This window comes from Stenella coeruleoalba (genome assembly GCF_951394435.1).
Source record: "Stenella coeruleoalba genome assembly, chromosome: 16".
NCBI lineage: Eukaryota > Metazoa > Chordata > Mammalia > Artiodactyla > Delphinidae > Stenella > Stenella coeruleoalba.
The window spans coordinates 30,015,618-30,027,596 of NC_137162.1; the positions used below are offsets into that span (position 1 = coordinate 30,015,618).

An 11,979-nucleotide genomic window follows, 5' to 3' on the forward strand; every position below is an offset into this window, starting at 1 on the left:
CCTGCCGAGAGAAGGGAAAACCGAGGTGTCAGGGAAGAGAAAACAGAGCAGAGTGGTAAGGGCCGAGACGGAGAGATAACCAAGTGAAGTGAGTGAGAAAAGGAACAGGAGAGGCTGTGGCGGAGAGAGATAAGGAGGAAGGATGGAGAAGGCGAGGGGCGAGGAAGAAGCCTAGGGAAGTGAGGGAGCCCCGGGGAGAGGCGCAAAGCGAGGCTGGGTCAGTGGCAGGGGAGTGGGCGAGCGGGAGAGGGGCGCAGGAGCCGGCGCTGAGCGGGACGCACAGGCCGCGGGGCAGGAGGCGCAGGGGGGGCGCCACCCTGCCTCCCCGCCTCGGGGAGGGGGCCGGGCGGCCGGAGATTGGCTGGGGCGCGCGGCGAGGCCGGGGCTGGAGCTTCAAGGTGGGAGGCGCCAGGATCACTGTGCGCGCGGGCGCGGAACGAGGCTGCCACCCACTTGGGCGACCTCAGCGGCAGGGGAGTATCGGGGGCCTGTGCAGCCATGCGGGCGGCGGCGGGGGGCGCGCGGGCGGCCGCGCTGGCGCTGCTGCTGGGGGCGCTGCACGGGGCGCCGGGGCGCGGCGAAGAGTACGACTACTACGGCTGGCAGACCGAGCCGCTGCACGGGCGCTCGTACTCCAAACCACCCCAGTGCCTCGACATCCCCGCCGACCTGCCGCTCTGCCACACCGTGGGCTACAAGCGCATGCGGCTGCCCAACCTGCTGGAGCACGAGAGCCTGGCCGAGGTGAAGCAGCAGGCGAGCAGCTGGCTGCCGCTGCTGGCCAAGCGCTGCCACTCGGACACGCAGGTCTTCCTCTGCTCGCTCTTCGCGCCCGTCTGCCTCGACCGGCCCATCTACCCTTGCCGCTCGCTGTGCGAGGCCGTGCGCGCCGGCTGCGCGCCGCTCATGGAGGCCTATGGCTTTCCCTGGCCCGAGATGCTGCACTGCCACAAGTTCCCCCTGGACAACGACCTCTGCATCGCTGTGCAGTTCGGGCACTTGCCCGCCACCGCGCCTCCAGGTAGCGCTGCCGCCGCCGCCATCTCCCTACCCCCAGCCCCCAGCGCCCCGCGCGCTCCGACGGGATAGATGCCGCTCCCCCAACCCCTTAGCACAGCTCTTCAAGCCCCCAGAGGTGCCACACACACACGTCTTTGCTCAGCCCTGCATGACGCCCGAAGCCTACCAGCCTTCCCACCTGCGGCTGTGGACATTCCCACTGGTTCTCCCCCATTCCAACTCCGTTCCTGAAACCTCCCCCACTTCCCTCACAGCTCCCACCTTCCCAAGCTTCTGGAATCCCTGGGGGAGCCCAATGCTGTCACTCCATCCTGAGGCCTCCAATAAATGCCTTATCACCTCTCTCAGCCCACAAATGCCCACGCTTGCTAAGCACACTCTGGGCTATGAATTCCACCCTGTCCCCATTTTCTGCACGTGGGAACCCTAAATTTTCCCACTCTTTCCCCAGTCCCCCAGGTTGGGAGACCTTTGGGTAAGGCTCAGTGCAGAAGAGTGAGCAGATTGCCAGGCTTGGCCCCTGACAAGGAGCCCTTGGGCAAGTTGCTCAACTTTGAGCCTTGGTTTCCTCATCTGTAAAATAGGAAGCAATCCCAGGTTCCCAACATTTATGAGATCCTAAGTGCCACCTCCCACCCACCCACCCCCAATCCCATTACCCCTAATTCCTCTCTGGTCTCAGCCCCCCCTTCACTGTGCACCCCCTCTTCCAGACTCCTTCCAGGCAGAGTAAGCCCAGGCTGGGCACCAGACAGGAGAATAAACAGTGGCACCAAGCAGGGCAGCTTTGCCTGGGTGGCTAATACCCAGAATCTAGGGAGCCCCTGGCTCTGGGACTCTCCCAAGGGGCAGCACCACTCCCCCATTTTCCAGTTGACCCGGCCCCCCAGAAACAACTGGACTCCACCACACCCCACCCACCCCTCAAAGCTAACCTCACCCATGCAGTCCCCAGTCCTACACACCCACACAGGATCTGAGAGTTGCAGCTGGGTGGGGGTCCTGTGACCAAAGAGTGTTGAGAGAAGAGAAACCCCCTATTCTCAGGTTAGTAATGGGACCAGGAAGCAGGGGAGAAAGACGCAGCTCAAGCAGAGACAGCATAGTCCCCAGCAGGGATCCTAGGCATGGCTCCTTTATTCTGGTTTTCTTGGAGCCCAAACATTAACATCCTGGAAAGCAGGGAAATCCCAGGCTTGGATTCCCACCTGGCTCTGCCCTCCCACTCTCACCCGCTTTGAGCCCCTTTCTCCCCCATGATGGGGCACCCACCAGAAGGCAGAGACACAGAGCGAGGTCAGATGCTGTGTGGTAGGACCAGAGGCAGCCCGAGGTATCTGTGTGGCCAACAGACAAACTGAGAATATTTCATACAAAAGGAGTTTTGGCTTCCCTTGAAAAATCGGAAGTTCTGGTAATGCTAAATTGGGTGCTCCTCAGTTTACCACAGTCCCTGCCCTGCCGGCGTCACTCATTTACCCACCTGTCTGGAGCCTGGGTTCCTAGAAAGACCCCGCAAACATCCCCACCCTAGCACTAGTCTAGGAGTCACAAATCCTGAGTTCTAAGCTCAATTCTCACTAGCTTTGCAGACTTGGGTAGCCACTCTGGACCTCGGTTTCCTTTTCTTTAAAAGCGGAATAATGGGGCTTCCCTGGTGGCTCAGTGGTTGAGAGTCTGCCTGCCGATGCAGGGGACATGGGTTCGTGCCCCGCTCTGGGAAGATCCCACATGCCGCGGAGCAGCTAGGCCCGTGAGCCATGGCCGCTGAGCCTGCGCGTCCGGAGCCTGTGCTCCACAGTGGGAGAGGCCACAACGGTGAGAGGCCCGCGTACCGCAAAAAAAAAAAAAAGAAAGAAAGAAAAAAGAGGAATAACGATACCTACTTCATAGGCTGAGGACTAAATGAGACAAAATTTAGAAAAAGACAGTGCACATCATGGTCACAGCTGCCAGGGTCACGGGGCAATCATGCCCACCTGGTCAGTTCTGTCCCTTCACGACCCTTTGAACTTCACAGCCACTCAGTGAGCATTACCATTATCATCATCCTGTTTCCTGATGAGGAAGTGGAGGCTTGGCAGGGGGAGGTGGCTGGTCAGTGGGGGAGCCTGAACCCTAAGCGGCTATATGGACTTTGAGCCCCTCTCCCCACCCCTGCTTCTCTCTTCAGTGACCAAGATCTGCGCCCAGTGTGAGATGGAGCACAGCGCTGATGGCCTCATGGAGCAGATGTGTTCCAGCGACTTCGGTGAGTGTAGAGCCCACGTGGCCACTGCCCTCTCCCCAGAGGAATGTACCTCTTTTTTGCACGTCATCCCAGGGACTTCAAAAGCCCCTCAAGGCCATGGTCCATCCCTGGCCAGGGCTCCGGCAGCCCTCCCTTGACACTCTCTACAGAGGGGCCTCCAGGGCTGGATTCTCTTTAGGGGAAGGAGGCTTGGCCCAGAGATGGACGGAGGTAGCAGAGGGGAGAGATGGGCTCCAGGATGGAAGTGCAGCCCCCTCGTCCCTGGGCACCTCTGCCTAGTACCTGATGCACCTCTGGCCAGGGGAGCTGTGGTCACCCGTCCCACAGCTTCATCCTGGAGCCTCCCCATTCCTGGGGCAGTCAGGACTTGGCTCCTGTGCGGACCACGCAGCCCAGCATGTCGTCTTGGCCAGGTCAGCTCCCCTTTTGTGTCTTAGCCTCCTCTGTCTATGAAAAAGAGAAAGCAATGAAATCCTTCCTGCAACAGGTCTTTGATGTCGTTAGTCTGTTTGGAAAGAGGACACTACTACTGCAAGGTGTGTGCGTGCCCGAGAGAGAAAGAGGGGGTGGGGGAGAAGGAAAGAGATTTTATAACACTGTCCTTTCCTGCGTGCCCAAAGTTATTCTGTGGCTTCTCCCTGGCTGCTCCCAGAGATGGGGACCCAGAGGCCCACAGAAGGAGGACCCTGGCCTAAGTGACCGCCGCTAACTCCATTAGGCTCTCTGGCCTTCAACCACCTCCTCCACTACCCCACACACTCACACTCCTACACACACCGCAGACATTCTCTCACACACAAAAACACACAGCACCACACTCCACACTCCCACCCACACTACACAGTCGCACACAAATTACAGCAGTGGGTTCGCCCAGCAAGAGCTGGTTGTACGCGGTGCTTCCCAACCCTGCGCTCTGTGACTCAGTGGGTCACGGTGGGAGCACTTACCCATGGAAATCAGCACATGCAACAGAGAAGGGCCCCCCCACCCCCCGCCAGAGCTGGCTGTCTAGCATTTAGAGCCACCACTGCTCCAAACACCACCCCCTGCAACACACACACACACACACACACACACACACACACACACACACACACGCAGCCAGAAATCCATTTGGAAGCATCCCAGAGATCATGAAATCCAGCTTTCCTCCAACACAAGGACGCCCCCTCCACCAAACCCTCCCTCCAACTGGTCAGCTCCACCCCCAATATTTCCCTTCCCCAAGGAGCCCACACCCAGCTCCACTCCCCACGGAGAGCTCTCCACCCTGCACCTGGTGTCATGGAGAGGCACAGGCCAGACCTCAGTTCAACCCAGGCTCTAGAATTCAGGCACATCACCACCTCTCCAAACCTCATTTCCCCACCACGCCTCAAGGATGAAACATGATAATGCCCGTGCGAGTCCAGCACATGATGGGAGCTTCATAAATGTCAGCATGTACACGCAGAAGCTCCATCTCCCCAAGCCCCAGGCCTGGAGCTTCAGGCAGAGCACCAAGCATGGGGCCACCAGCGTCCTGAGCAAACGTGACGGTTCTCAGGCCATCCCTCTGTCCACCCCGACACACAGTGGTCAAAATGCGCATCAGAGAGATCAAGATAGAGAACGCGGACCGGAAGCTGATTGGAGCCCAGAAAAAGAAGAAACTGCTCAAGCCGGGGCCCCTGAAGCGCAAGGACACCAAGAGGCTGGTGCTGCACATGAAGAACGGCGCTGGCTGCCCCTGCCCACAGCTGGAGAGCCTGGCCGGCAGCTTCCTGGTCATGGGCCGCAAAGTGGACGGACAGCTGCTGCTCACGGCTGTCTACCGCTGGGACAAGAAGAACAAGGAGATGAAGTTCGCGGTCAAGTTCATGTTCTCCTACCCCTGCTCCCTCTACTACCCGTTCTTCTATGGGGCCGCAGAGCCCCACTGAAGGGCACTCCTCCCTGCCCCACCCAGCCAGCTGTGCCTTGTCTCTGTCTCCACCCCTGGGGCGCACTCTCTCCTCCTGCCCACCTGGCCTCCCCCTACTCCCAGGCTGACCCAGCCCCTGCCGGAGGGTGGTTCGTGCAGAGCTGCTACCAGCACAGGCACTAAGGGATGGACATGGAGCCAGGCTGTCCTTGACCGAGGGGTTCTGGGGTCCTTGAAGGTTTCCTCCTATAGGAGCAGAGGTTTCTCAGTCGGGAGAAAGTAGGCAGAGAGAAAAGAGAGCTCCAAGCAGCCTGAGGAGGTGGTTTCCAGGACAGCCGGTGGTGTCAGCTCCCCTCTGTTGGCGGTGGGGCCTCGCCTGGGAGAGGGAAGTCCTGGTATTAGGCTGAGCTACTTGAGGGACAGTTCTTGGCCCCCAGGGCCCCTTCACGTGTCCTCATTGTAGCCCCCCCAAAAGGAAAGGGTCACAGTACCCTCCAGGCACGCCTCCCCTCCTTCCCCGTCTCTGCCCGTTTCCCTTCCCGCTGGACCGGAGAGAAGCCCAGCCCAGCCCCGCTCCCAGACGCGCACTCCTCAGCCTCCGCATGTCCCTTTTATCCTGATGACCAGTAAATTACTGCTACTGCTGTGAGGCCATAGATACTAGACTGATGCAGGTAGGGTTTGGTTTTCTATTTTTTTTTAAAGTTTTTAATTAAATCAAAGAAAACAAACTGGTTTTAACCAGGTGATTTCTTTATCAGCTGGTTCCTCGGTGGGGTGTTCAGAAACGACTTCGCGAAAGAGGCCTTTTTGTAACCCACGGCCTGTCCACACAGACATACTTGGAATGCCTAAAAAGAGCAATTCCCATGTTTTCGCAGGATCCCCCGAGAACACATAGAGAGGGTCACCCTTCTCATCCTCACAACGAGACTAACTGAGCGATGGAGATGACTGTCCTTTTGTCTCAGAGGAAGGACAGAGATGCCAAGTTCCCCAGCCTTCTCCCACCATCAGAAGGCTCCCACAGTCCTGCAGCATCTCCCTGACACGGGCAGTGCCTGCTCTGAGGAGCCCCCAAAAGGCTGGGCCTCTGAAGACCCAGAGGCCTAAAGGTGTCACTCCTACCCCTAGAGCTCAAACACCCCTGGGCACTGGACGTGTAGGAGATGATGGTGTGGACAGGTGCTACTCCAAGCTGGTCCCTGGACCACAGCATCAGTATCACCTCAGAGCTGGTGAGAACCACAGAAGCTCAGGCCCCACCCCACACCTGCATTTTAATACATAAACCTTCGTATCATCTAGAGAGCTTTTACAAATTGCTGGGCTCTGCTCTAAATCAATTAAATCTGAACCTCTGGAGGGTGGTCCAAATCAGCATTTCTAGATGCCCACTGGGGCGGTGTGCAGTCAGGGCTGAGAACCTCCATCCGGATAAGCCGACCGCTAAGGCAGGAGGGCGAGGGGCTGAGGCTACCTCAGGCTGCAAGGGTCCTGGTCCTGCACGCGGGGAGCGGACCAGCTATAATGCCTCAGGGGGCTTCTTCAGCGAGCTCAGTGCAGATGGAGGCTGCTACCTTGAGCTGGATGGGACAGTGAGGGGAGAAGCCTTGAAACGGAGGTGACAGGCTGCTGTCAGTAACGCGTCCAGAACTTGGGAGGGGTGGTGCCCGGAAAGAGTCCTGAGGTGACCGCCAGCAGATGCTGAGGGACAGGGCAGACGTACCAGAGCAGGGGGCTGGGGACACCCCCAGAAGGCTTTCCTCACCAACTGGGGTACAGCTGGGATGCCAAGTCCAGTCAAGGCCTGCTGATCCTCCAAAACAATGGAGCCACGTTCTCCTGAGGTGAGGAAAACCCTAGCTTGCTTCCGCAGCTCTCAGAGGAGCGCGCTGCCACAGAGAAACAAGGGGCCAGTGCGGGCTCACAGGTGGTCTGACAGCCTGCCCATAAGTCTCCTCCCTGGCAGTCAGGTGCCCCACACAGGTCAGGGGCGGCCGCGGCCTGCGTGTTTCTCCTCACCTCTGAGGAAGCCGCTGCCTCCCACCCCCGCCCAAAGCCTGCCCAGCCCACCTGGCTCCCTGAAACCGCCCCTTGTCTCCCAGCCTCCTACCCCGACCAAATATTTACAGGCCCTTCTAGGGTCAACCAGGACCAGGGATTCTTTTTTCACTGAACACACAGGACTCAGGCTGCTTCTGACCGGAGCACAATACTGACCTCTGTCAGGTGCTGGCAGCCCATGAGAGGGAGCGGGCGGGGAGGGGCTCCCTTAGCCCATCCTGCGAGGCCCCAGCAAGGCGCTCCTCACCCACCGCCACAAAGGGGCCAGGCCCTGCTCTGCACCTTGGCTCTGTCCCCGGCACCTGCCGTCAGAGCCCCCGGCAGTCTCTTCCCTGGGACCAAAGACCAAGGAGGCCCTGCAAGGCCTGAGCGCTCCCTGCATTCAGTTCGGCCACAGAACACCCCCTCCTGGCCAGCCTGAGACGGGCGGCTGGTGGTGCCCAGCGAGCATCTGCGCGGCGTACCGGTGAATGACGGCATCTGACCGCGTGGAGCAGAACCCTCCAGAAACAGCGGGGCTTCCCCACTCAAGAGATCCGGAGGTGCGAGGTCCGTGTCCCAGGCTCATTCTGCCTTCCTGCTCTGCCAGTGGGTGGTGCCTCCTCCTCCCAACTTCTCAGCCACATTCCAGGGAGCAAGGCGGGAAAGGGCTAAGAGCAGAAGCGGCGCGTCAGCTGCCTCTGGTCCTTTTGATCAGGAAAACAGTAATTTCCCAACAAGTCCTACCTGGTAGATTTCCACTTCTCGCTCACCAGCCAAAACTAAGCTCACCAGCCAAAACTAAGTCACATGGCCAGTCCAAGTGCAAGGGAGCAGAGGAAGTGTCTCAGCTGGGTGCAAAATGAGAGTTCTGATAGAGAACAGAAGGGTTTTGGGGTAGGCCCATGACACTCAGGATCAGGCGAGAAGAGGCCAGTTCTGGTTTCCAGTGCTGTGACTTAATGACCATGTGACATTGGGGACATTTCCCAGCTGGAAAACGGAGTGATTCTGTCTACTTCACACGGCGGCTGAGTGTTAAGCAGGGAAATGTATGAAAAATACCTGGCAACAATGCCCAGCATTTAGAAGATGCTCATTAAATGGTAATTAGTATTTTTATTAACCAAAGGCCTTGACCTAGCACAGTGCCTGCACAAAATAAGTGCTTATTAAATTCCTAATTGATTTGTTAATCAACTAAGAAATGCTACTGGCAGGAAAGCAAGGAAAAGACAGGAACATCTTATCTAAAGGCCAGAACTGTTACTTCCAGAAGCGGGAGAGAATTCACATTTGTGGTTTTGCATCAGAAAATACATCCCCAGGTAATATGTAGGGCAATAGAGAAAAGAAGACATATAATACTATAGTAGCATTCAGTATATAGCAAGTCCATTAATATATAAATATTCAAGCACTTGGGCATTTTAATTTAAGCCTCCTGAGGTAGGTACTATTATTATCCCCATTTTAATGGTGAGGAGACTGAGGTTCAGAAAGGTTAATGAACGCATTGAAGGACACACAGCTGTACTTAGTGGTGTGGTTAGGATTTGACCCCATGCTCTTAACCCCTGTACTACTGCAGTAGTAAAGCTGAGGACAGGTGGGCAGTAGTAAAGCTGCAGTAGTAAAGCTGAGGACAGGTGGGCAGGATCAGAGTACAAGCAGCCATGCGTCTGTTACCCTGCCTCCCAGGAAGATTTCTGGGGACCCTGCTCAGATCTCACTCCAAGCACCCTGAGAGCAGCAGAAGAGCCATCCTTGAACCATGGCTTTTCTCCCGAATCCCAGGGCAGCCCACCCCTTCGCCCCTCCTCCTCTCTCAGCCCCATCAGCATCCAGCCTCTCGGGTCCCACAAAGGAAGCTCACATCCCACAACTGTTTAGTCGACTGTAATCCTGGCTAAAGTTCACTCCTTGGGAAATCCAACGTGGGGGGTGGTTGCTGCTGGAATGTGTGTGGCTGGGACCCAGTGTCCCAGCCCAGACAGCAGGCTCTGCTGAGGCCAGGGGAATCCAGAACCTCCAGCCCCCAGCTGTGCCAGAGAATGGAATGTGCTACCCTAGGGTGTTGCAACAGACCCAGCCAAGGAGATGGGGCAGTGCTGGGAGCTGGGGGAGCTCCTGCCACAAGGCTGCCTCTGTTCCCCTGGAGGCTGAGCCCACTTCACTAGGGCTGGTGGTGGGCAGGCCCTCCTGTTAGCTCAATGGCTCAGAACCTCCTGGAGCTAGTGGGAACAAGGCAGAACAGAAGGGAGGTGACAGCCAGGACTGCTATGGTGACCAGTTTCTCTGAGGCATCCACAAGCACCTGTGGCACGGTTCACATTGCGGCTCCATGGCTTACTAGCTGTGTGACCTGGGGCAGGTTACTTAACCTCCCTAGGCCTCCACTTACTCATTGGTGAAATGGAGTTAATGGCAGAACTTAGCTTTGGGGACAGTCACGAGGTTTAAATAAGATGACACACTCAGCTTACTGCCCAGTACAAGTGCTCAATAAACGTAGGTATTATGATCTTAGAGCCACCAGCTGCAGGACAGATGCTGGAGCCAGGGCCTCGAAGCTTCCATGGAGACAAAGGGATGAAAATGGCACTTCGTTTGGCTTCAGCTCTGAGAGCCAGGTGGCCAGCGACCTCAAATCCCAAAGACCCCACAAACCACGGCCAGTTCAAGGTCTGCCAAGGCTCACTGGAGGCTGCTCCCCACCACTAGCAACCCATGAAAAGATGGCCAGAACCCTCAACCCAAGCCAGGCCGTGGGAGCTGGCCATCCATCCAGGTCTGCCCAGCAGGTTCCAGGGCTGTCGCAGACCTGGCTACTGTCCCCTCACTTGGTCCCTGAGAACAAACTGGGAAGCATCTTTTAAACCAGGCATCCAATTCTACAACGGACAATCTGCTTTCCAGGCCATCCCACCTTTGGTCCTCTCCATGCTGTGGACCCCAGGCAGCGGGAAGGCACAATCCACTGCTAGTAAAATCCTCCATGGCTCCATTTTCCCAGTGGCACCTGCACTTTGAAGATGTCCATCACTGGCCTGCTCTGAGGCCCTCACACGCACCTCAAGGGGACAAGGAGGTGGCTTTCCTTCTATGAGGCCACTGACCCCCAATGATGAAAACCATGTTTCTCACACTCTGAATCCCATGTCCTGAAAGCTACTTGTGCTATAGTCTGTATTTCACCATTAGACATTGTTTTCATTTTCCCAACATAAAATATTGACTCTGCTTTTTCAAACTATACTCTGGCCTCATTCTTTCCCGAAAATAATCTATGATTATTCTCTAGTTTTAAAAAAAATTGCTGTTCTAAGCCATGCAGGGCAGAGTTGTTTTGATATTCCTAAAGATGGCCAGAATGAGAGAAATGAGTTAGTGTTTATTGAGCATTTACTATGTGCCAGGCACCTCGCTTCCCACCTGGAGTGGACTATCTCATTTAATCCTCACAGCAGCCACACAAGATAGAGATCACTATCTACCCACTTTACAGATGAGGAAAGCAGCACAAAAAGGCTTGGGGGCAAGGCCCCTGCAGCAACTCCAGTGTGGCTGCAGCCAATGGTAGAACAGGGCCAAGTGTGGAGCCGGTCCATCGCAGCACCCTCCTCCACTGTCACCGGGATGCTCTCTGGCTAGTGCAGGCTGCTCCTGCTCTAAGGGAAGTCCCTTCTGGTTCCATCCTCCAATGCTGCGGGGAACCCGCATCTTCAAATGGGTATGGTGTGGCTCCCACAGTGAGGGGCTGGACTGGATTATCTCTGAGCATCCCTCCAACTGACCTACTATGACACACGCCCTCCATGAGAAAAACTGCCTTCCTGGGCCTGTGCTACCACTGCTGTCCCCTTTTGCTCGAAAGCCCTACTTTCCACTCCTCCAGCATCTTTACTGTTCCTCTGGACTACCAGGCCACTGAGGTCGCTTTGGTACTTTTTTTTGCCACTTGGGTACTTTTTAAAGTGAACATGCTCTTCTGTAAAAACTGCTAGGACAAGGTTCTGGCTGCTTCCCTGTCTCTTGGGGCCCCCTGCTGGGGCTCCCCCGTACTAGGGGAAGTTCCCAGACCGAGGCCTCAGTGTGCTGCGAGGACCCCTCAGGCACCGCAGTCTGAGTTGCACGTGCATGGGGTCATGAGGATGTGGCTGCAACCTGACCTCGACTCCAAGGCAGAGTCTCTCCACCCCCCTTTACTGCCTCAGGCCGAAGGTCTTGAAGACACCGCTTCTACCCAGCTGTGGTCTGCAAAGTGCCAAGCCTCGTGCAGCCGCTGCTTAACCTCCCTGGGCCTCAATTTCCTCCCCTGTAAAAAGGGAAGAAAAAGTGCCTACCTCTTAGGGCCATCTTGAGGATTGAATGAAATAATGTGTGTAAAGCACGTATCACAGCGCCTGGCACCCAGTAAACACCCCCCAAACCCCAGCTCCCAGGGAACTGCTTCTACTTCCCATCTCACAGCCAATCCTCTTTCCGGCTGGTTCTCAGCCTCCCCCAGGGCTGATCCTTTTCTGCTTTCTCAGAGGGATTAGCTAAAATCTTTCCATTCTAAAGCCTGCATCGCTTAGTATTTACCAAGTTCTGGTCCCCAGCCCAACCCCCAGCCCTCACAATGTGGTCACAAGTCAATCCAACAGGCATCTCGCTGAGCCCCTCCTGCGCAAGGCACAGCTTTCCTCCCCCAACCCCAGCTCACACCCCAACTTCAGCCTCCGCAGCCCCTCCGCCCCGTCTTGCAGACACA

At 56.6% G+C, this 11,979-nt stretch overlaps 1 protein-coding gene across 1 annotated transcript; it reads left to right on the forward strand.

The window, feature by feature from the left end:
- Positions 1–498: 498 nt before the first annotated feature.
- SFRP5 (secreted frizzled related protein 5) lies at positions 499–5,846 on the forward strand (the record flags this gene model as incomplete). Its single annotated transcript, XM_079899324.1, has 3 exons — positions 499–1,021; positions 3,194–3,271; positions 4,850–5,846. 3 exons carry the CDS (start codon positions 499–501, stop codon positions 5,194–5,196), a joined length of 948 nt encoding a protein of 315 aa, XP_079755450.1. The 3' UTR covers positions 5,197–5,846.
- Positions 5,847–11,979: the final 6,133 nt, after the last annotated feature.